This window comes from Diorhabda carinulata, chromosome 11, assembly GCF_026250575.1.
Source record: "Diorhabda carinulata isolate Delta chromosome 11, icDioCari1.1, whole genome shotgun sequence".
In the NCBI taxonomy this organism is placed as follows: domain Eukaryota; kingdom Metazoa; phylum Arthropoda; class Insecta; order Coleoptera; family Chrysomelidae; genus Diorhabda; species Diorhabda carinulata.
This window is the reverse complement of record NC_079470.1, coordinates 7,041,038-7,067,786: the sequence shown is the minus strand read 5'-3', so window position 1 is coordinate 7,067,786 and position 26,749 is coordinate 7,041,038. Positions and strand designations below refer to the sequence as shown.

Genomic DNA, 26,749 nt, shown 5'->3' with positions numbered 1-26,749 from the left:
TTATAAGATAATTATTCGAATTATGCGGAATGAAGTATGTATATACATTGAATGCTTAAGATAAGTTCATAATAGTTAATACTTTATCCGTTTAGATAGCTTTCCAATTACTTCATTGTAAAGGACAAACGATTATACTCATAATTTAAGCAATTTATACGTCAAATATATTCAATAAGTTTTGAAGCATATCGCAAACATACAGAAGCGGCAGAGGACTTTATAATAATTATTTTTCCAATAAGTAAAACCAATAACTTGAATGATAAATATTGTACAAGAAATATCTGTCGGATAACTTACCTTCTGGTATATTTATATCTAATAATTTGCGCATCTGATCTATTATTATCAAATTCAATATTCACTAATAATATTTTAGGCACCAATAAACAATATTTACATAATTTATTACTCCTAAGGTAAACTACATTTCCTACCACATACTTTGGATGAAATTCAAACACACACTTTTTACTACTATTAAAATGTCAACATTAGACTTTATTCGCTTTATCTTTATTACTCAGATTATATCTATTTGCTTCAAAGACATACAGGATGTTATATATTTCAGGATATATTTAATAGTATCAATTTTATTGAGACTGCCATATTGGGCGCGACTATTTAACATTTCATTACGCCACCGTTTAATTTCAGCGAAAAAAAATTTTCGTGTATCAAATAAATGATATAGATGAGTCAGTGAAACTAATTATACGATGTGTAATCAAAAACTATATTATGTTGATGAATGAATAACTCTATCACCCGTATATTTCGAGTATTATTTTTCATACCTTCATGTGATGAAATAAACCTGCGATAAACGTCTTCTCATTCTGCTACTATACCCCACTTTAGTGAGAATGTTTTTAAATGATCTTGAATAACTTTTAAATGAAATTTTGGAAAATTCTCCAAGAAAGCTCACGAAATTAGAATACTGTTTACAAGTGGTTAGAGACTTAGAGACTTTAAGTTGTCCTGTCTATTTACATACGGCTTACTTACCAGATTTAATACTATATGACTTCTCGTTCTTCAGAATAGAAATGTACTAAAACGGAAACATTTTGTCATTGAGTAATCTTGGACATAATAGATGAAACCTATTCAAAAAGGTTACTGTCACTTCAACCAATGGCTGTTCTTTGAAGGAGATTAATTAAAGTTTTATGTTACCTTCTTATTCAAAATATGACATTTTTTTAGTGTAGTTCAGAGAATTGGGGCGCCATAAAACGCCAGGATTTTCTATTAACTTCCAAAACATTCGACGAATTTTATAAAACTCGATGTATTTACAACGATTCGATAATCAAAAACAAAGAATCACGAACAATCATAAAAAGATATAAAAATATAAAAAACAAATTCAATATAATGTATAATATTGTCTGGAAAAACTTATGGTCGTCTTCCAAAGAAAAAATCCAAACATTACGGTACTAAAAAGTTATGCATCATTGATTTCAGGTTCATATATATGTGAAAATGAATTCAGAACATGAAAAATCCTTTAAAAAACAAGTATAAACAACAAATAAGCTGAATTATTTCTAGAAAAGTGAAATGTTCGCATAAAATTTTAAATATTCTTTAAATTACTCTCGGTAGCTAACGATATACTTCTCCAAACCACGAATCTATGAATATAAACATGGCTGAAAGGTCTGAAGATGTCTTTTGAAATGGATTTCCTTTGCTCAATATAAGGAGCCAGTATTTGCAAATCCTTTGGTCCATTTTCACAAACGTAACCAGTACATCCTGAATAATTCTGACTATATAGTTGTCATTACTGCAATGAACGCGCACTATGCCTTCATTTAAAAAAAAACAATGACTATGACTTTGTTATTCCACTTAATTAGCCTGCTTGTATTTTCCATTGAGATTTTTGTCTCAAGGTCATATACTCATACTCATGAAAATGAAATCTGGTTCTGTTTGAATATAACTAAAGATCCATGAGAGAAAATGTAAACAGGATAAGGCCATTATAGTAGCACATTCACAAGTCGGAACAAGTACAAATTGTCACTATTCCTCTCAGCATAAATGAATTCGCCTCTTAAGTTTCATTTGGATAATTATTATAGAAATAAGAGAGTGAAGATTATGTAAATATCAGTATAAAAATTCTAAAACACCATTAAATATCAAATGGTTGTCATATCTATATTAGGAAGAAATAAACTTGATCGTGAATCAGGGATAATTAATTCTCAGATAACATAATCATATTTTATTTTGTACAAAAAACTAAATAGAGAGATAGATACGCCCTTATATATCAACAACTATTTTTTATTAGTTATCAGCTCTTATTTTCACCTGAAGCACTCTGTATAATTTATATGTTTCCCATGTATTCCATCAGTAACTCATTTTACCAGCTATTCAGTTTTTAGTGACTGATAAACTAGGAATGATAAAAACTATTTTTAAATTTTTGTACTACATACTAATATTTCAGTCGATTTTCTATTCTATTTCTATTTCTATTCACCATAAATAAAATTCTTTTGAAATTTTACACTGATGAAAAAATTCATATTTGAACTAAATTCATTCTTCCATAGGGTAGTTTTTTTAAGAGAACGTTCTATTACTTCAAAGTGCTACTTTAGGTTTAAAGGTAAACAGGTCACTAGGCCGCCATATTCTACAAACGTACATGACAAGCACAAGCTTTATTTGTGGTAGAAAAGAAAAACAGGACTGACTAGTGCATGTATATTATTATCTAAAACCATCAATTGGCTATAAATGAATCAGAGAAAAATAATTACAAAACACTGTTGAGAAAATTCTTAGCAAACATCTAGTTAGACAATAATTTTCCAGAACTGAAAATATAGAAATCTCACTCAAAATTAACCTTTTTTAAATGTACTTCTATGAAAAGAGGGAATAAAACTATATTTTCTCCAACAATTCCTATTTAAATAATATCAGCTTTTGTAATGAATAAATACATAATTATGGTGCAATAGGTTCATCATTATTCTTTATATGAACAATTAAAAACAATTCTTGTAGTTATAGAAAAATTATTGTGTCCTTACAAACACTTTTTACCGTTTCTTTTGTTGCTTAGACTATTTAGAAGCGTGCTAATGAACTGAGTAAGAGTTTAATATTCACTTTGTTGTTAATCAATGATTGAACATTTTCAATCTACTTTTACTTTTACCTTTACTTCCAAAATTATTAGTATTCAAACCTAATAAATATTCAAATAATTTCATTACAAACTTCTGACTATAACAAACTTTAGTCATCCAATTAATTCTAATCGCATATTGAAATATTTTCTCATAATGTTTTTTCGCTTTTAATCAATTATTAACAAAAAAGAGCAAAAGTTTATTCCAATTATTCGATATGTTTCCAAAATTAGCCATATTTATCTAGAACCTGTTTATTTTGATGAATTTATTAACAAACTTAACCAACAATTCTAATTATTAAACTGACGTATACAGGAATGATAAAATATATTTGGTAATCATTTTACGTATAAAGAATAGTATGTATTAAAGATGTGGTAGTAAAGTTAATGGTACTTACCACCAGGAAGTCGTATAAGGGGTGATAATGAGCAAAAGGTAGATGGAGGCAGGCACGCAGATCACAGTGTGCATATCTCCCGCGATATGCAACCAACAATCACTTAGGACACTTAGGTGAGCCCCATCACGGACATTCTTATGCCGGCAAAATCGGTGGTGGTCGACAATCGGATGATATTCTCGAGAGAGAGAGTTTTCAAGACGAGATACAACTACACCGGGATCTCTTACCTGAGAAAAACACGATATACGCTGAGAAGCGTGTCCGTGGATGAGACGCCGCATGCGCGAAGGTCCTTACCAACACAGTACACGCGGTTTTTGGTCCTTTGAACTAGGATACTGTAAACTCCCTGAAATTGGTGCCCAAGGCTCGACCGCTGGTCGGTGTCGCGCACATAATTTGTCAGCGATATTTTTCCAATTATTTTCATTATTATATCGTCTTCGCTATTTTTAGTTTATTTCACAACTGGGAACAATAAATAAGTAACGGCTCATCATGTTTTAGAAAGTTAATTGATAGTTGTGATAATATATTTTAAATTATGAATAGATTATATTGTTTGGTTGCCAAGTTACAGGTCACTTAGTTTATCTTGAAAAATGTGTTTTTTCATGATTTTATATCAGCAAAAATTAATGTTTCCTATAAAAAAAGTAGTAGTGGGAAGACATTCCAAAATTCCACTTTACCATGATTTTTCTTAAGGATTTATAATTGTACATCTGCAAAAAAGAGATTATGCAATTCATAAGTAAAAAATTTAGGCGAAAAAAATTACGAACCAAATTGAATGATCAGATTATATTTTAAAATGAGTCGTTGACAATATTGCACCCCTTAATGAAAACTTCGGGAAATTAAAAAAACTCAATGTTTCAAAAACTGCTGATATTTATTATGAATATCAAGAAATTAATATTGCATACATCAGTATGATATGTTTTAAAGCCTATTTCGTTAAGTATTGTATCTATTTGTTCCAATAACTTTGGTTTTCTTTAGACAATAAGCATTTTTTACCTTATTTAATCTTGAAAAAGGCTGAAAATTTTTGGAGTCATTGGTGATATTCATACCTAACAGACTGCTTACACTAGCACTACACCAACACTCACAATTACACTGTCCGACGGGTGTTTCGATAATCAAGTTATCGTCCTCAGAGACTGAGGGGGAACTAAAGCCTTTTCACTTGATCTACCTAGTTATAATAAATTTTCCCACTAAATAAAATTATGGTATGTTGATGAAGTTTTCGGTATATTTAAGACGTTTACCTTTAAAATGGAAAATAATGGTGAAAACTATTTTAAATACCTAAGTTATTAATAATAATAATAGACTAGAATTTGATGTATTTAAGAAAAGCACCGGTACGCGGAGGTACTTCCCGGCTGATTCTTTCCATAGCATTTTACCATTGTACGGTACATTGTTTGAGTCAAATTCCACTTAATATCGTTAAATACAATAAGGAAAGGGCTTTTATTGAGGATGTGACTACACATAACGGTTATGATAGAAGAATTCGAGATAGGTTAATTAACCATCAAGAAATATCTCTAGGAAATCACCTTTTTCCAAAATCAAATTAAAAAACAAAAAACATTTGCAGAATGGGTTTTAAATTGGTTCATAGATCTAGCAATAAACAATTTTTGGGTAATCCTAAGGATAAAATACGAGATTTGGAAAAAAATGGTATCCATTAAATTAGCTGTAATTATTGTGACAATAAATATGTTTCCGATGGTTAAATGTGAGAATAGTTTAAATAAGGACCTATTACTCACAACCTATTCTATATTTTATTATTTAAGGAATAAATATGAAATTTGGTGTCGAAAGGGTTGTTCCCATTGGAATTTTCTGTCCGGGAACGTAGTTCATTGGTGGGAAAATCTAGTATAAAGAGATAGGTCAAATTTCAAGTTTATCTTCAGGCTCTGAAGACGATAACTTGGTTATCGCAAGGCGCTTCAGACAGGTAATTGTAAGTGGCTTTGTTAGATGTTGGCTAATTGAATTATAGATACAATAAAATAGATACGTTGTCTTAAATCATCCAAGTCAAGAGTCGTCTTAAAAACGTTCAGGCTCGAAAGCGTCAATTATTTTCTTGAAAATATTATGCCCTATTTAGATCCAGGTAGTTACTTGTAATTGTATATCGATATTTGGGCTTACTTTCATTGGAATGTCGCTGATGATTAACTATGCCCCCAAGTTTATCAAAAAAATTTATTCAATTGAGTTTGTACTTTTGTTCATTTTGGGACTAATATGCCTGAATTTTTGAGGATTTTTACTACGTTAGTTTTCTATGGTTCTGTTTTCCATTTCCAATTTTCATATATAATGTTAATAGATTAATGTACTAGGTATTATTTTCAATAGGGTAAATGAGATATTTTCGGGTAATTTATCCTCAAAGTCTAAATATTCGATAAGATTTTTAATTTAAAATTAATTCCAGAGCTACTACTTGAGCTGCTGGATGAACTCGAGCTGGTAGACGAAAACGAAAAAAAAACGTTCGTCAGATTTAGTTTGTCTCCTCATTCAAAATTGTAATGTATTTTAATATGCTCAGCGATGAAACTGACCTTATACCTTCTGCAAGAGGATTTATTTGTTGGCTGTTACGAGAATTGGTTGTTTAGGATTCGGAGTTGATAATATACAACATAATTTCATTGTCACAAAATCACAAAATAGTGCCCTTATTAAAAAAATCTACTAAACTCTAACAGCCCAAAAACCTCAATTATCAACCCATAATGTTTCATAAATATTTAAAATGAATGAAAAATATCTTTTGAACTTGTTATGTGCTAACTCCGGTGGGGTGCGAAGAGCGCACGTGCATCGAGCGAACAGGCACATTTAGAAAACATTTCTTGCATCTAGCGCACACTACCTGTGTCGAATCCGAAAGATCGTTCGACGAACACACAAGAAAATTTGGTTAGTCCTACAGATGGGCAAACATACGAACTTTTGAATAATTATTATCATTAAGACAAAACGAAAAACCATTAGCAGCATCTAAGATTTTCCAAAATTAGCAATTATCAATATTATATAAAATATTGAACAAAGATTGATAGAAGAAATTATTTTTTCTAAGAATGAGTGCATTTTTGGTATTAGGTTCAAAATAATTGAAAAATTTAATTTAAGAATGGTTAGTTTAGATTAGGTTAGGTAAGGAGACTATGACTATAATGTGTTATTATGTTGTTAACTGTTTTATTTTATGATTTTTCTTCTTTTATTCACGGTAATAAACATTTCAAGCATACAGCATACCTGCAAATGTGCGTTCGATGCACCCTCCTATATAATCTGAGCGCTCGAACCACCGTTAATCATGTAGGGATTTCCGGAACGCTATTAAGTCAATTGAATACCTTTTGAATCAGTAGAATTTTCATCTAGGAATGCTATGAAGCCTCCAAGCTTTCAGTTGTACTCAAATACATTTAATGTATCTTCAATTGATCACTAGTTTTACTAAAAAAGAAAACGCCATTACTAACCTTATATATAACTATATCCATCGACCCTACCAGCCCTATTATAAATCAACAATCCACTGTCTGAAATAGATTAATGATTACGTCGGCAAAATTTGGTATGGATTGAATACTTTTCGTTTTTGAATGTCAACAACTATTTTTTTTATCACTATCGGATGGCAACATTGACACAAGAGTAAATCGAAAATCAACAATACTACCGTCAATCACTGTACAATTGTTACTAATAAACGAGGAAGAAGAACATTCTGATCTGCATTCATCGCAGTGAACTGCTCTGACAAATTCGTAAGACGTATTGCGACATAAACATCAATACGTCTGTGGAATTTACATACAGTTTAAACCTGATAATCTATCAGAACTTCAATGTCCCCATTGGTTTCAGTAGACTGATTTGTGTAGACGTGCAATGGATGTCCATGGACCCTTCGGAAGCCGTAACTTTTAAAACAATGTCAGAACACCTAAAGGTACATATAACATTTTCACACTAAAATAAAAAATATATATGAAATGAGATAAAAATAGTATCTAAGATGTTAAATGTTGTTGGGAGTAGCGAATATTCCATTGAAGAATGGGTAATCGGTTTTTCTTTTTATTCAATATTTTGTGCACATGAACATTTCAACTCAAAACATGAAGTTAATATCATGTGTTAAGAAACTACCCAATAAATAATTTTTGAATTGAATGAGGATTCACAATGGTAACAAAGAACACTAGTTTGCTTTTCAGTTCCAATCTACTGCCGAACTATCTGAATATTCACCAGATTTGTGAAATTGAAGCATTTGAGAACAATAAAATTTAACCTTATTTAAACGAATATTGGAACAATACACATATTTTTCTTGAAAACGATATTGAACTTGATAAAAATAATGCTATTCAGTATTATCTAATAACACTAGTCAACATAAAAAATTTTCTCAACTTTTCTTTTCATATTAATGTTTGAGCTCTAATGAATCTGTTAAACATGATCAACGAATCAAAACTGATTGTGGATTGCGACTCAATAAGTTGTTTTCAATCATTGGATATAGGATACTCGACAAGAATGAGATTGCCGATAATCTGGTCAAGCCCAAAACTACAGTGGGAATCCTTTAATCGCGAATTGAGGAATATTCTATAGAAAAGGTAAAAAACATTATTCCGGTCTCTTCTCGGCTTATTATGATAGTCTTATACTCGTTTCTTCTGATATGCATTATATCCAGAATGTGTAACGCTCTTTTGTCGCTACGTGACGGTTTGATGCCACGTTTCAAGTATCGGACTGTTTCAGACGCCAGTTTTTTATCGTGGTATGCTCGGCTTGCTACCGGCAGCGTTAATAAAGTAAATAAAATTCTCCAACTTCGTTACAAATGTTATTGTATATTTTCAATTTGTAGTTTAGAGCTTTCTCATCTTCTCATTTATACTATATCATCTGCATATAGTATGTAGTAATTTCAATATGTGCCATTTTCGATTTTCTGACTTTATACTGTTTGATTTTTATGTCTTTGTTCCTTTTACTTCACTCCTATTGTTCCGGACATATTTGATACCGCATCCCAATCTCTGACATAATTTTTTGTCTGTTCATTGGGTCGCTATCACTCTCTCTCTAGTAGTTTTTCTTATATTCCTTTGTATTTCAGGAAGTTCCATAATTTTCTTATAGAATCAATCGAATGCTTCAACATCTATAAACCACATGTGTCACTCTTCGTATTCTTGCTGTTTCACCTATTGTTTAATTATGAAGTTTGCATCTATTTTTCCTCCCCTGTTATCCTTGTTATGAATCTTCTATATTTTGTCTATTTCGTCTCTTAGTTTGTCCAGGTCGCATATATGTTGCTAACTGTACTTAGTAATGTGATTCGTTTATAATTCTTGCAGTTTCTTGTGTCCTCTTTCTCGTATATTGGTGTAATTATTCCTACTTACCAATCTCCTGTACTTCATATTTCGTTCATCACGACTGTTGCTTTCACTACGTCTAACGTTATTTGGTCTATACCTGGTGCTTTCCCTAGTTTTATTTTCTGTATCGCCTGTTCTATATATTTTGTAATTATTTTATATAAGAGATCTCAAATATTTCTCCACCGTTACATGACATTATGTCGTTTGTTATATGGGCGATAGCCTTAATGTCGAGGGTAGTGGAGAGGTAGACAATAAACAAAGAGTTTGATAAATTTACTGAGTTTGTTCGGAGAACTGTGTATATATATTAAGTATATTGAAATCCAACGTCACATAGCGTAGTCGCCACAGTTATCTTCTTCGTATGATACGTGTATGAGTGATTTATTATTATTATTGCTTTTGCATTGTTAATTGCTCCAAGGATGGTTTTCCATTTTCCTATAGATACGCACTAGACCACTTCTGTCTCTTTTTCTTAAAACTCAAAACTTAGAATAAAGTGTTATACATAACACAACATTTTGATTATTAAGATGATAGCAGCTGACCTAATAGTTTTTGCGAAATTTACAAGTTTAATTATACCAAAGTAAGATAATCTAATTTGTTCATTGTCCCTTGAATAACAATACATTTTTTCAAATTTCCCACTTGAATCTATTTGTAATCAAATTCTGTTTTACAGGTAAACTTAAATTCTTTAAATTCTTTCGAGTGTAGTTAAATCATATCATTACTTAGTTCAGTAAAAATTTATAAATAATTCGATTTATTTATTTTAAAATTATTTTAGAATACAGAGCATTATCGTGTGAAAATTTTCTCATGCCCTCTCGGACTACTGTTACAGAATTAATCTCCCATTGTGGTTGAAAGTGCAGTTCATTTACTTAAAACCAAGTATATCGCCGTTTAATCAGACCTTATCCTGGAATCCACAATCCACTGGGCTGTACATTCTTAATGTCAATTATATGCCACTATTAAATCCTCTGCTGTCTCAGATAGTACGCGAGATACACTACTATTTTACTTTGGAAATGGTCTCTTGCCCTGAATTAACCTTGGCAGCAAAATAAAATACCTCCGTTCGGTTTTTTTACCAACGAGTGACAGCTAAATGCGACTGTCTCAACGTCAAGGGAAGGAATCTGCGCATTGGACATAGGCGTACCATCTAGTATCGAAAATATCTATCTATAGCTTAGATCAAATCCTTAATTATAATATAATGATCAATTATCTTCTCAAAAATGTGCAAAAGACTCATTACTAAAGTAATAAGTATTGTTTACGATCGTTGAAACAAGAAAATTGAATAAATATAATACATTCTACACCACTTATTCTGAACAGATATTTGGTATAATATTTTAATTTTATTTTCGATCACCTAAAAACAGTACTCCTTTGGCATCCCTCTTCTTACGGGTCATCGTAACACTGCTACTTCCAAACATTTTTTTGTGTATAAAGTTTCGTTACATTGGACTATCTTTAAGTCAAGACTTTTTGAGAATAGTAGTTGTTCTTAACTTGTAAATGTACTACCACTACTTCTACTACTAGTCATCAAGCATTTATATTGGTGAACAAACTTTCAAATTCATTCTTCAGAATCCTACATTCGCAGCTTCTCGCTGTAGTCAAAGCACTGCATTGCTAACCTTGTAGAAAAAGGTGTCTAAAAATGTCAAAGCTGCCCCCTTTGCTCATATTTATAGTTGACTTTTATCATGGTATTTTATCATCCATATAGTACAAAATTCGACAATTTCAAACAAAAAAGTTAGCAGCAGATATCAAATTATATTAACGTATACCTCACGGCGTCAAACATAGAATTTGAGTGATTTGGCCCTATTAAGATTTCTTCCTACATCATCTAAATGCCTACATCTTGTATATATAAGTGGAATCTTATCTTTATAATTTCTTGAAGTTATGATAAAGCTCAACTTAATTCCATTATCGATACTTTCATATCACGTTCCCTATCCCAGGTTAACGGATTTAATCGCCAATCGAAAAACAACTTTTTAAAACGATTGAGGTTACAACAAATTCCAAATCACTAGCAACATCCATTAATTCTCAACTATAGCAGCATCACTTTTTTCCACTTATTTAGATAATCAATTAATCTCTCTTCCTTATATTTAATGCGCGACAGATGTTATGACAATTTCCTTAATTACTAGCATCACATTCATCTTCCTCAGAATCACTATCGTTTAAATCAAGTCTATTTAAAATTGTACTGGTACATGTTGCATATATTGGTTTCTAACTCTTTTTGCTTGATTTATGGTATTTCCCCAATTCTCGGTGCTGATGTTTGAACATTTTTCCTTCATCAGCTCCACAACGGAGGAGGAATTTTGAGTGGAGTGTTATTAGTTCTTGTCTGTCTTTTTAGTTGATACCATATTGGATTGCATTTAAAACACTGTAGTACTGCGGTAATCTTACTGACAGTGTGACCATTCTTCTTGGCCATTTCGTCTACATTATATTCTTTGTCGATTATTTTTGTTTCTACAACCTTCTAACTTGCATCGAATTTAATAATAATCCATCATTCACCCAACCTTGTTCCCCACCGGAATATATGTTTACCTTTGGAATCGGGTGCTTTCGTTTCATATTTCCCATTACACTGGCCGACAAGATTTTCGTAACACAGGCAAAAATACCTGTCCAATAATAGAAAAAATATTTATTAAGCCCTAACACGTACCACTTTTCAATAGCTTAATTAGTCCTGTTTAAATTGGCAGGTGGGTAATTTTATAAAGTGGCGGTTAATATCGGTAGATTTTATGACCGAAAAAATACCTGAACTGTTTTATTCAGAATACTAGACATAAAAAATTAGTATTCTGTTGAGTTTTATAGTAAGTAGTTCTCTGTTAATAATGCAAAAAGTGATTATAAAGACGAAAATGTCGATTCTAACGCGCCGCAGTTGCAAAACTTCTCGTCTAAATACAGTTTAAAAGCAGTGTTATTACACAATGGAAATTTAAAAATGGTTTATATAACAGTTACTCATTCTGTGAAGATGAAAAAAACTTATGAAAATATTCGCTTGCTTTTAGACAAAATTAACAAGTATAAGTGGCAGATATGTGGGGACCTGAATGTGATTGCAATTTTAATGGAACTTCAGGGAGGTTTTACGAAACACTGCTGTTTTCTTTCTCTATGCAACAGTCGGGCAGTAGATCAACACTATGTAAAAAAAATTGGAAAGCAAGAAGTGAGTTTCAACCAGAATCTCAAAGTGTTAAACTTATACCCCTTGTAGATCCTTGTAGATCCCAAAAATGCCCTTCTTTCTCCCCTCCATATTAAACTTGGAATGATAAAAAACTTTATAAACGCTATGGATAAAGAGGGTGATGGATTCAAATACCTTAGAGAAGTCTTTCCCCAGTTGAGTGCTGCCAAATTAAAGGTAGGTATTTTTTTTGGACCACAAATGAGAAAATTGCTGGACGATGAAAATTTTGCGAAAAAGCTCACCAAGCAGGAACTTAGGCTATGAAAGGCATTTGTTAGTGTAGTGAGAGGATTTCTGGGCAACAATACGGATCCAAACTACCAACAGTTAGTTGATGAACTTCTAGACGCCTACAAATCCCTTGGTACTTGAATGTCATTGAAAATTAATTTCCTCCATTCCCATCTGACATTTTTTCGCGAAAATTTGAGAGCTGTCAGTGATGAGCAGGATGAAAGGTTCCACCAAGATATTAGAATAATGGAAATTCGGTATCACCGACGATGGGATTCGTCCATGATGGGTGATTACTGCTAGTTTTTAAAAAGAGAAAAAAGTAGAGCTAAATGATAGTCAAAGTGATATAAATATTGTCAATATCTACAATTTAAAAAACGTGAAATTATTTTTTAAATATTTTACCAATGAATATGGTTCTATAAATTTATAATCAAAACTTCACGTGCTACAATTATTTTTTTCATATTTTCGTTTTTGTTTAGGTCCATTTTATTACAATATGCTATTCATTCTTGTGTTACTACAAAAAATTATTTTTTATCGACCACGGTTATCATTTGTCCTCGCTTTACAAACACTATCGTGGCTGTCAAACCATGTTTCATCCAAGGAATAAACTTTTATCTTATTTTTGTTTCTCCACTTCATCAAACAGCTACTTTCCAACGACAACACGAAATACTTTTTCTCGTTAGTCGGATATCTCATAAGACATTACAGTGATTTTGTTAACACCCAAATAAATCAAGCTCAAGTTCCACATATTTTATGCGAATTATTTAATTATTTATGAAGAACCGTAATCGAAAACGGTAACCTAAATATACATGTACATTCACGTAATTATCCACCCCGAGAATTAAAATATACTACAATTTAGTGTAAAGCAAAACAAATTGGTCTTAATAGCCATTTAAAATATTTGAGTGTCGAACGATTCTGGGTTTTTGCAGCCATTGCAACTTCTCAAAATGGGTTGTATATAGTTTCTTTCCCAAGCCTACCGAAAAGAAACTGTTGAGAACAACTCTGGTTATTCAGTGATTGTATACAGTGCCGTCGAATCATTAAAGAACATTTTTTAAGGAGGAGACAATTCAGAATTTTTAAAAACTAAGAAAATATTATTAAAGTGATATTATAGAAACTTCTATCTAAGAATATTGTAACACTTTTAAAATGTGATTTATGCTATTCACATATCTTTACAATATAAACATTCAGATTGAAATTCTCTTCCCGACCATTGACGAAGGTTTATCAATAAAATCCATTCTTATTAGCTCGATATAGCTTTAAGCCATGCAATGTTCCACAATCTTTGACCCACAAAACTTTATTAGAGCAGCCAGGGGCAGCTAATGTATAATCAGAGCTTCCAAAAAAAAATAGGAAATAGAAAAATAATTATTATATAATTTGAAAAGAATAATCGAAACTAATACATTTCTAATTATTTATACAAAATAAAATTTTCAATAATTCGCAGTCGCCTCATAATTCAGTTAATTCAACCAGCTGATGAATCCACCGACCGTGCGATTCACGTTATTGCAATTTTATTATATATGTATCTGGAATAAACTGACGTATTCTGTGCGCTCTTTCTGTAGTTGTTCACTACATTCATTTTAGCTCAACGAACTCTCTAGTTCTCGAAGATAATTTGAGCTGAATTAACAATATACTATAATAGAGTGGGTGTGATTTTGTGCAGTATGGAAGCTATTTTCTACTTAAAAATACCAAGAGATTTTGTAAATATTAGGTAGGATTATTGTTATAGAAAAAATTAGTGTGAGTAGAAACTCCACCTGAAAATTGACACAAAATTTTCATGTCAAAAATGTTTTTTTTTAATTAGGCTAAGGGAATCATGAGATTTAATACAATTAATTTAAGTCTATTGACTAGATAGTATTGGAAATAAGCTGCTCTTCCAGGAATTAAATCACTTCATTCACTTGATATGCTGAAGTTTGTTCAAAGTCCGATTTTATACCAAGCCGGCTAGTTTAGTTTGATTTATGGTTATAACAAAAAAATGTATTATAGTGTTTTCGCTGCTTTTGGTGACAATAAAGCTTATGCGGAAATAGGGTCATCGATCTAGAGCATTTGAGTTTGAGGATAAGAAGATAGAAAACTCCAGAATCCACCTTTATAATGGGATGGCATATGCGTTACTGGGGTCAACCAATATTATGGCTCAATTAGATTCAGCTTATTCAGCGATATTTCTGATAATTGTAGCTTATGTGTTGGACTTTTACTTTTTTCAGCCGATCTAGATGCAACTCTACTCAAGAAGCTAACGTTACTGGAAGTTTTGAATCTATTCAAGATCTTCATGATATTTTTGAAAATTGATACGAGGTCTGTCTATTTCCTAACGAGACTTTTTACTTTCCTATCTTTCTAACCTCTCAAGGAAATCTGAGCAGACAGCTCATTCAACGACCTGCACGCAAAATTTGGTTGATTTTGGTCACTGTCACAGACTGTTGAAACAGTCACAGGGCGACCTGGGCACTGGTCATCTCCAGTGCCCTCACTAAAGTGCTTACTTACTTGAAAACACGCGTACGTGATAGAGAATTGTTCCTATAGGGCTCTTGCAATAATTTATAGCACTCAGTCGGAGTTTTTTTCTTGCTTTCGTTTTTCGCCACAGATAGTTTTCGGCACGAGAAAAAACACGTTCGTTCCAAACCGCTACTGCACAAGTACTATAATAGTGACGGAAACGTGTTTTGGGACGTGTATAGACAAGATATCCAGATACCCACTGCACCACTCGTTTTTCACCCCATCCGTCTAGAGCGCCCTCTAGGCGCTCAGTCTCGTTATTTAATAGCTAGACCCCGCATAATAAGAATTTTATTGAAAGTATACCAAAGACCTCGGTAAAGACGTGAAGTAGTGCTTGATAAAACATATTTTCCTTGTCTAGCATCAATATATCACTCCAGCCTGGAAACCGATGAAATCAATGAAAATTCAATGAAGACGAAAGTTTTTGGAAACGTCGAAGAACATTTGAGGGCAGCTACATCTGTCATTGGTATAGTCTCTTCCAAACTACAATTTTACCAATTAGTACATATGTTTCTTCACAAGAAGCTACAAAAAGTATTATTCCCCAAGTCATGAAAATGATAATGTGAATGTAAACAATAATTATTTGGATGTCATGTATATTTTTTCTTACTATACCTATTGGCATTTGATTTCTATTTGTTGCTAGCTCGCAAGTTCAATGTCCGATTCAATATAAAAAACACAAACGCCTACTAATTGTCCGTCCTGCGATGTGTGAAATATCACTCCACTATTGTTATAGGTGAAGCTTTCAATTATAGCCGTCCAAGTATTTTCTTTTAATCAGTAAAAAATCTGAAATGGAAAATGATCACGTGAAAAAGGAATTGGATTTAATAATCCGATTGAAGCAGAATTAGTTCAATCAAATTACATAAACAAAGACAAATCACAACAATTTAAAGGCTCGTAGCAGCAGCAGTTCTACGAATGCAGCAATAGATTGCAAGTTTCACATTATAAAACTTGTTTAGCCACGGACAATAAGTTACCTGATGCGTCAGGGTATAACATTCAAAACTTCGTTCTATTAACATGGAAGAACGGGGTCTAAAAGAGGAAAACCGTAAGGTGAAATTAAATTGATACTGTTATTGAAACAGAACATTCAAATAATTACGTCAATCCTTGTACTACTTGTAATCGTTGAATGTGCAGCAAAGCACAATAAATATTCTGAATAAATTGAGAATATTATGAATAATTTAGATCCCTCCATCACTAACGTTAAAAAATGAATTTTTTTATGGATTTATAATATATTTGACTAATTTCATTTTTAGTTTGTTATACTATAGCAGTATGCAGTATAAATTATTAGATCCTGAGTTGCATTCAGCCGAATACTGAATGACTAAAATTAGGTCAATCGAGTCTATAGATGTCTGTAGACTAAATAATTATTATTTGACCACGTAGATATAAGATTATTTATTGAATCATATCTAGATATATAATAAAATAGTGTAACCGTGTTTTCGAAAGAATGCATTGAATTGTGCTTATCGCAATATTTCAGCATTAGAAATATTAGAAAAGCCTGTAAACAATCACCCATTGAGGAGAAACATATGTGACAGTGCAATCGAAGTGCAATTATCCATTCGAAAAAGGGCATTTTCAGTTAGGGCAATAGTTTAAACTGCTGACAACTGAACGGGCATATATAAGTGTCCGTGATTTAAGACTAAGCAATATTCTGCATTCTCAGTTATTTTTGTTCGATTGACATTTATTCCTTTTATAATATTGATGAGATCAAATGTCAGCACGATTTAAGTTGTTTATTGAGAATATACATAATTTTGCACAGGTACCTGTATGAGAGATAGACAAAACAAATATTTATAATTGGCTTTATTGTTTTTCAAAATATTCTCCAATCAGATCAATACACTATCACTATCACTATCGATTCCATATGTGATTTTTTTGATCTGCGGGAATAAGAAGATATTATTGGGTGCCAAACAACGACTGTACGGCGGATGACCCATCAATTGGTTGTTTTGACTGTTAGAAACGATTTTGGTTAAACTGGTGTGTGGGGGCTCATATTGTTGTAGTAGAGAATGATTCGTGTTCTGCGATTGGTTTCCCTGGTGTACCATTCAGAGTTGATTGATTGTCAAATCTTTTTAATAGCCAAATGTTCATGCAATATCGAATTCACGCGAGTGGAACTAATGCTCTGTAAACTAATATGGTCTTACTCAGTAGAAGCTCTTCCAATTATTATTGTCTACACTAACACTAATATGTAAAATTCGGCATTTTGCTCAGCTTTTATGCCAAGCACTTAGATAACTAGCTCAAAAGGCTTTGCCCTCTTCAGTCTTCTTTCTAGATTCGTGTTGTCGAGGAGCTGTTCACATGTTTCAAGAGCCGTTGCTCGTGACTATTTGCGAATTTAGCGGATACCTGCTTTAATGTTTCCTTCTCCAGGTCCCGATGAAGATCGGTATTTCGAAAGAACCAGGCTGCATAAACGATGCTCTTTAGCACTTTATTTTGAAATCTTCGGATTGTTTGGGTGTTGCTTTCGCTGGTACATGCCCATAATTGAATTCCGTAGGTTCATACCAGTTTCAAGATTTGTTCATATACAAGTAGTTTATTATAAATTGAATGATTGATTGATTTTCTTGAATCTTATATCTAGTTTTTCGCGTTTCTTTTTTATGTGAGGTTTACAGAATATGTTCGCAACTAGTCTAGCCCCAGATATTTTGCTGTATTAGCATGTGATACCTGTTCATCGTCTTTTCGTACTGGTACATATTGCTTCTTTTTATTTGTGCAATTTACATGTATCGATTTTTTTTTGTTTAAATTTATTCTCCATTTTTTGGTCCAATAATAGGTTGATTGCTGCTTTTTCATGGGAATCGCCTACGATCAAAATAGCTATTTCGTCGGCAAACGTGGCGATTGTGTGGTTTTCTAATTGAGGGATGTCACTAGTGTATAAAAGGAAAAGGACCGGCCTACCTTGTGGTACAGTCGCGTTGATTTCCATTAAGTTTGAGTAAGTATCTTCTGGCTTTATTCTGAAGGCTCCTTTTTTTATAAAGGACTCTAACAGTTTTGCATATTGGTTAGGCGAAGAGTTTGTTTAGTATATATTTGAGCCCTTCATGCCAAACTTTGTCAAATGTCTTAGCCATTTCTTAGAAAACAAAGGAGCGGACTTTTTTCTTTTCTAGTGATTTTTCTATGGCATCGGTTATCCTGTGTACTTCGTCTAGGGTGGAGTGGTTTGCCCTGAAGTCGTTGTTCAAGTCGTTCTTCTCCATTTGAAATTTGATTCCATTTTTTGACTAAGATGTATGTTTCAAGTATCTATCAACCACTCAAATAGCACTCATTCAACAACGCTTTCATTTACTCTTACAAATTTTCCATTTTAGTAAGTTATATACGTAACCATATCAACTGAAATAGTTTCTTTTTCATGGAGCATATTTAAATACTTAAGATACTATCTAAAGTATTGTGTTTACCCAAAGAAAACATCTGCCTTTCAAAAAAAAAATTCCAACAGGATATTGTCCACACCCTCTCTTGAAACTGAATAGGTGCTACATAGAGATACAGTTAATAAAAGTAACGAAAATAAGTAGTTAAACACAGTATTCTTATAGTAAGAGGAGGATTAAACAGGAAGGGTCCTTAAAAAGATACATCATGAATGGGCGAGTGAAACAGTAACATACTACCAACAAAAGAACAAAAATATATCGGCTTACAAAATATGAGTGTTGTCATTTTCAGTGAACATTAAATACATCTTGAGTTTATCCGTATTTATACTTAATTGAGTTCTATTGAATAGAATATGGAACAGATAAAAGTGACCTCCGGAGACGTGATTTTTAAGTAGAATAAGTTTGAAATATATTGGTACTATACAAAAAATGATATTCGATAGTTCTTAAATGTTTCCTATGAAGAATGGTTTAGTGAGGAAATAGGAATATGTTAATTCAGATAAAATTATATACGTCCAAATTAGCCCGAAAAACATATCAGTAGTTTTCGTTTTCTACGTTTCTGTTAAACAATGAGATAAATCGACAAAATATTATATATTATATTCTTTCACGAACGTACTATACTTGTAATTTTTACAATAATACTTCGTAGCCCGAGGTCGAGCGCATTACACATAGGTTACCCTCAATGTACTTAGTACTATAGTTTAATTATTGCAAATTTTTACTTTTCATTTTTGATCCTCGTAATTAAGAATAAATCACTGAACCTTAAAAAAATTGTAGACAAACATTCATAATGATAATATTAAATCAAGCCATTTCTTTACCAACTTATTTAGTTATTGCTAACACTGGAAGAAATATTTTTTTATCAACAAGTATGTTGAGGTTATCAGAACAGGTGATTGTTTGTGTGAAATGGTTTCATTGTTATATTCTAGAAACAAGAAGTATTCACTCGGAGCTAAAACCGATGAATACAGTGGATGGAAAAGCAATTTATAGCCAGATTAATGATCTTTTACTATTGAAACTATACAGGTGTACTCGTATTATTCTAGTTTAAAATATATTCTTTAATGGTAATATTATAAACTGGCCGTTGGGGACGGCAAATTCATAAAATGACGAACTTATGGACAGATCCTCGTATATCGTGCTGTATAAACGGTAATATATAGGTATTTTCAGATTAAATCAATTAAATACTAATATCAATAATAGATTTTCTCTAATTCCTAACTCCTAAATTAATGCGGTAATTTCAAGATAAATAAACTGTTATTTATCATTACACGTTTATCAATTGAACTATAAATTACTTCACAGAACTCAGTAGTAATTTATATTTTCTTGAATCTACAATAAGTATTACGGGAATATTGTTTTCAATGGCCTGTTCTCAGTAGACGACAGTCTATGAGTCTAGTATTACTAAAATTCCGTTGTCTTCGAGAAGAGATTACATTACATTTAATGACCAGCTACAATGTTAAGAATTTGTTCTGCACTTGAAAATATGCAAATTGGAAAATTTTGGAACGCACAAAAAATTAAATGACTGAGTCGAAAGAAAACAATAGTGGAAGAAGTGAACTTAAAGAGGATAAATAACTTTAAGCTGTCAATTATTTTACAATATAATCAGCACTAAAGTAGAAAGCACAATCGGCAAGAATTATAATTGTATAGAGGCGTATCTTCTTCGGCCTACTGTAATTTCTGATAAGGCAGCATTTTTAAAATAACCGAAACGGGTTCTTGAGCAGCAGATCCACGGTCGACTGAGATATTTATGATTACATTTGTAGCCGTTCACTTGTTTCTCGATGTGAGGAGAATCGAGAATGTGGATGGTATTGTCAGTCAGATTCAAATTAAGTTTCGATGCTTACGCAAAACAATACACTACACATTACACACCATTAATGACAGAAACATATGAGTAGATTTTGAAATTGTCAGTCGTCCAAATACTTGACGCTATTTTTTATTGGAACGCTTAATTTGAAAGCATAAATGCTGATATTACAAACATAGAAATAAGAGTTGATATTATGAAATTATTACAATTTTGATGTGAATTTAGGAAACATTCATAGTTACTTCATTACTAAACTTGAATCGACAAAATGCGATTTAAGCAAGATACAACTTCAACAAAGATACAACTGTCAAATATTTCAAGTATTAATTTTTTACTAGCGATTTGCCATTGAATCGGCGAATCGGTCTTCAAGCTCCCAGGACAAGTTATACTTATATACTTTAGCCTTTCTCCTCTTATATAACTGCTGGGGGTTTAAGTGGAAGAAGAGGTTGAAACATCGAGTAAATACCCGCTGACTTATGTAGAGAAATTTACCTCATTTCTTAATAACATTTGGTCTAATTTGAATCACCTTTTCTATGACGTTGCCATATCTATCCTTAACTAAAGATTACCAATAATATCGGGATTATTATTATCACTAACGCTGAAATTAGTATTGATTTCGCTCTGTTCCGAGGTAATACTTTTAGTTTCTTCTGAATAAACGCTACAGTACCCTAACAAAATAAACAGAATAAAAAATATAAATATCTTTATAAACGACTATTTTTTTTATTAAAATTTCTTACACTCAATCGATGCGAATTTAAAAAAAACATAAAATATAGTTATTGTTGACATAGATCGGAAAACCTTTATTAAGTTGGAGTTTCTAAAGGATTTTATATCAAAAGAAAATTACATAGTTTCATACAAAAATCATGTATAATCAAGTGTTTAAAGTTTCAACAATCCGAAAAACATAATTGAAATATATAAACCGTTGATGATATTAATACTGAACATACTATTTACACTAAACCATCACTCACATTACACTTTCCGAGGCGTTTATTTCGGGTAGGTATTGGTAGCGTAAATAGTGTGTTTAAGACAAAATAATAACCTCAATAATAATCTACAGCAGCTACTAGGCAAAACATGTAATACCAATAATCTTTTCAAACAACCAAATGACATCAAGATACCATCAAAACTATTCAAAATTATGTCGCTAAAATCATATAGGTATGTTGGCTTCAATACTACAATACTACAACTTTTCAGTACATTTTAATGAATCTATGATCTCTTTTTATTAGAGTAATCGAATCCTACAACTCCTAAATAGTGGCAGGTTTTTTATTATAGTCTATTTTTGCATTTGTAATCCTTTTGGCAGACATTTGAACTGGCACCTCGAATATTTTAGTATGAAATAACATTTGTATAAATATAATAAATATATCGGGTGGCAAGTACCATATTGTCACCTAATTAACATTTTTATAAGTTCCAAGCAGCTGAAGGTTCAATTTTTACTAAAATGTTTAATTTTCTCATAGGGTATTAAGAACATCGTGTCATACTGGTTATAAATGTATAAGGTTTTACATTTTGATGTACATAATTTCAATATAAAAATTAACCAGTATAAGTAGGGCGATTTTTCACAAATACAAATCAGAATTGGAATCAGAAGATGAGCTGTTACAACCCATATTCACAATGTGTGTGTCGATAATTTCATCAGTTATATTGTCCAGCTTCCACATTTTAGGCTTAACATTAATATAGCATTAAAACAAAGCATCACTTTGAAAGAATTATTTTTTTTTTCAAACTTTGGCTTAGTTCGCAATGATATTGTGGAGATTTAATCAAAGTCATTCCACATTTTTGTGCAATTTTTTCTCACCATATTCCTGAATTTCTCTTTTTAAAGAGAACACAAAGAACACAGTTCTTTTCTCTTAGAACCGGGAACTTAATATTGAATCCTGTAGTTCTTATTCAACCACTTGGTTGTGGAAAATACAGTTCTGAAGAAGAGGATCTATTATGTGTTCGGACCATTCCTTAAAAACATCAACATCATGACCTCATGATAGTCAACAGAAAGAGCAGATGCAAAAGGCGATAAACCACCTTTAACACAACCCTTTTCAACTCCCGATGTTTACTATTATCAGTCTGCACCGCTTTCCTGTTGGTAGATTGAAACCAGTAGATACATTATCCTATCTTTGACTTGGAACAGTTTCATCTTTCCAAAAATCATTTGGTGTATGTCAATTATTCTTTGGTTTTTCATTTCTGTTATAGTCCTTAGGTAATTTCCTCTCCAACCAGAATATCGTTTCTTTATATTGAAATAGACTGAAATGCCTTTACCAGCAAAGCTCATTTCTTTCAAAAGTTTCCATAGTGAACTTTGACTCAGTGCAAGGTTATCCTTACCATCTTAAACTGTGACAAGAACTTTGTTTAATATCGGAAATAATATTTTAAAGAACGGTTCATGTACTTTCCTTCGGAGTTGTTTTCCGAATGATTTTATAATTGAAATTTTGGTTTTATTGCAGCTACTTGCAGCATTTCCCATCTCTAATAACTCTGTAAATCATAGATTTCCTAGTACCAAGCGCTCTACTAACTAGTTCTACTGTTTCGTCAACAACATAAATGATTTGAAACAATTGAATATTAATGTTTTTTTCATTAAAAGTTAAAGGACCTATTTTTGGCGTTAGTGCGGCCCTTTCAAATTTTCTGTAGATGTCACAATAGATAGTACATTGCACCTTGCAAGCTGCAACTGAACCAAACTGAACAGTCAGTTTGACCATTTTTCTATTTTCCTGTAGTTTGATTGTAGGTTGTTTTGGGGAGTCGTTTTGGATTTATAGTCACTCTGCACCTATTCTTAGAAGATATTTTGTACAAGACTCTACATCTTATTGTTCTGCTTCCAAAATAAATAGGCTCCTCCTAATGGAGGCTATTTTTGAAGGGTTTTGGTCTCCCACTTCCCTAGGAGTTAGAACTACTCCTTCAAGGTACTACTTCAGCCTTCTAGCGAAATAGGCAGGAAATTCGCAGAGTAGATGCTCTTCTGTTTCCATTGCTTGCTCGCAGAATCTTTAGTTGTCGCACTCTGCCATGACCATCGTCTTAACGTGGTATTTGACGGAGCAGTGACCTATCAGAAGACCGACCACCAGTTTCATTTAGTTTTTGGTCATCACGAGAAGTTCTTCAGACTTCTTAGCTGATATGGTTATGAATTTTTTGGATTATTTTAGGCCTGGAGTATTTCTCCAATAGACTTCATCTGATTCTTTAGCCATTCGTTTCGTTCGTTTTTGATGTGGCATCTTGGGAGGCCATAGCAGTATTCTGGTCCAAGATATGGAGTCGTTGCCCCGAAAGCTTGTATTAGCTAGTTCATATCGGAGGATCACGGTTACCATTGGATGAAATAACGCCTTCCAATTCATCTCCGGGGAAATACTAAGTCTAGGTAATGCCTCACAAAACGCGAACAATGAGATGAATCTCCATCTTGCTGTGCGCTCTTACAAATTTTATTATTGGAGATATTTCAATTGCCTGAAATCTTCAAATAACAAATTTAGGGTCAGAGACTGAGGTATAACACTTGAACTTGAATACATTGAACCGTTCAATTTGCTTATTCGGTCTGTTAATTCCTGAGGATATTCATGCTACGAGAATTGTTACGTGATCAGAATCTACATTTTTGCCGATTTTTGTTTTTATTCTTATAAAAAGTGTGAGAAGCATCACTGGAGAACGAAACATTTATTAAAAAATGGAGTAATTTAAATGGTAACTTAGTTTTTAGACGAATACACACAAACTAGTAGTTTATATTTCTGAGTGGTAGTGTTTACCTCTGCTCAAAAAAAAACACCCATTCTATAAAATAAATAAAACATATGGGACGTGTATGGTTCGTTGGATTTTTCTCCATTTCATACATAAACATTTACCGTGAAATGTATATAGACTTAATACAGTTATGCTTTTCTGTGTTTCTCGGAAATTAATGTTAAAATTTCTACTAGTGATTCATTCAAATGTAGAAATACTCAGTTCTTAAAACCTCAACTAATAATTTATTTACCTACATTTAAGTTTTATATGGTTAAGTCGAAATTTGCAAATACTGTTTGTCGTGTAATACTGAATCGTGCATTAGCTATTAGTTGATTCCCCAGTGAAAATGGCAATTGAAATTCATAGTGTGACACTTGCTATTGAAACGACATGATTATTAGCCACGCTTACGTACTTTATGGCACTTTACATATTAATGTATTGGGTGTTGAATGTTGCACAGACATTGTGAATATTTGTTGTGCAACGGGTATTTACTCATTTTGGTTTATATTTGCATGGTTAAATTTATGTAGTACTTGGTTATATTCTTCAAGTTTCTGCTTGGCTTCGATAATTACTCTTCGTAGTATTCTGGAATGGAATGTAATCTCATGTTATTATTTTTAGAACTGGTTAACTACATGAGTTTAAAAAGTTTTCAGACCTAGTTTAATTCTATCCTTCTCTTAGTGCTCGAAGGTGAAAGTTGTTTAACAAATTGATAATGACTTGGCCTGGATTGAAATTTGTAAGAGTATTGTATACGAGGTATAATCAACAAACGCGGTGAAATAATTTTCATAATAGCAAGTACTTAAGCCATATCTCATACCCTCATTAGTTGCCATTAAAAGTTTGATTCCGTTCCAATTTGTCATTCTGCTACTATATTCACTCCAATATGATAGTGTTTGTACTGTTTACTTGGAAACATAGATTTTGAGTAACGCTTTGACATTTAATTTTGTTCCAATTTGTAATAAGGGACTAATTTACTAACTTAGTAGATTTCACAATTTCGATTGGAAGTTGAAAATGAGTTGATGAGAGAAACATCGATTGGGACATCTTTCGATCTGGAAAACGGAAACAAGGCTTCAAGTCATAAGTATATCACTCGTTAGGGCACTACTTTGAAGAAGATAAATTCTATCACAAAGTAAATAGTGATATATACGATTTTCCATCGAATTATGAAGATGGGTTCAAGTGACCAAAAACTTGAACGCGTATGTTGTGACGGAGTCCCATTACTAGCAACTGTGTTGTTATTAAGAAGAGGGCAGATATCGCTAGGTGATGAGGCAAGTAACGGAAGGCCCTGTTCTGCAGTTACAGTTCCAAGTAAATTCAATTTCACATGATAATCTTCGTTGTGTGATAAACGTTAAAAATTATAACTTTCTTCTTCCCCATGGATATTCAATAGAGCAGGTATAAAGCTTTTCTGACTTCCGAGGTAGTATCAATATTTTTTTCCTTTTTTCAGTGACAGCATGTTTGACACCAATTGCGAAATTTCCAGTTTTAATCGGATTCGTGATAACAACACTCATTTTCGCCAATTAAATCGCGCCCTTTACGATTAGTCGGATTTTCACAAAAATTGTAACAAGTGATGGAACATTGTACAACAGACAGTTAGAATTTGCCCATTTGGCTATGTGTGATGATATAGGATTTAAGTTGCACAGATGTTTCGATTTATTTTTCTATACCTCTCTTCACGAGAATCTGTGCGTGTGAGTAATCAGCAACTATTAGTAACTTAATCAACATATACTTTTGAAAAATATATCCGATTATAACAATGTCTGTAGCTGGAACAATCGAGAATAGTGAGGAAAAAAATTTTTCTAACTGTAAGGAGCTCTTCAATCGCTATCATATCGTTAATTTTAAATCGATTCTGAACTCTCTGTAAAACAATTCATGAATATAAAATTTGCTTAGTATTCAGTGATAACATAAAAACTTCTGTAGCAAAATTTATTCCAAGAACATATGTGATGCTTCAGAAAATTTATCAATAATCAATGATTAAGCTATATATTAAACTATATTGTCCAGCTTCTACATGACAGTTAATATCATTTGGTTACTTCCCCACATCTAACCTTGAATATTGTGGATACTTCCTAGTACTGTTTACAACAACTTGTATCAATTAATAGGTAGATATCTAATGCCTTTTATATAAAGTATATTTTGACTAAATGTCACAAATATGCCAAGAGGAGACAACAGTTTCAGCTTAATCCCACTTATAAAGACATCCTCAACAACTCGAAACAAATTACCTTTCTACCTAAATTTCTTATATTTGTAACTTTACCAT

General features: G+C 32.2%; 1 protein-coding gene across 2 annotated transcripts in view; it reads right to left on the bottom strand.

Annotated features, from left to right (window-relative positions):
- The window catches only part of LOC130899449 (protein Wnt-6), a 66,853-nt gene that overhangs the window by 26,351 nt on the left and 13,753 nt on the right, over positions 1-26,749 (bottom strand). The window contains exon 1 of one of the 2 annotated variants that reach the window (XM_057809387.1): positions 3,583-3,840. The exons of the other annotated variant lie outside the window; for it this stretch is intronic. Coding sequence (XP_057665370.1) covers positions 3,583-3,656 — 74 coding nt within the window. The 5' untranslated portion in view covers positions 3,657-3,840. Of the gene's footprint in view, positions 1-3,582; positions 3,841-26,749 lie in introns of those variants that run through there. 2 annotated transcript variants of the gene reach the window in all.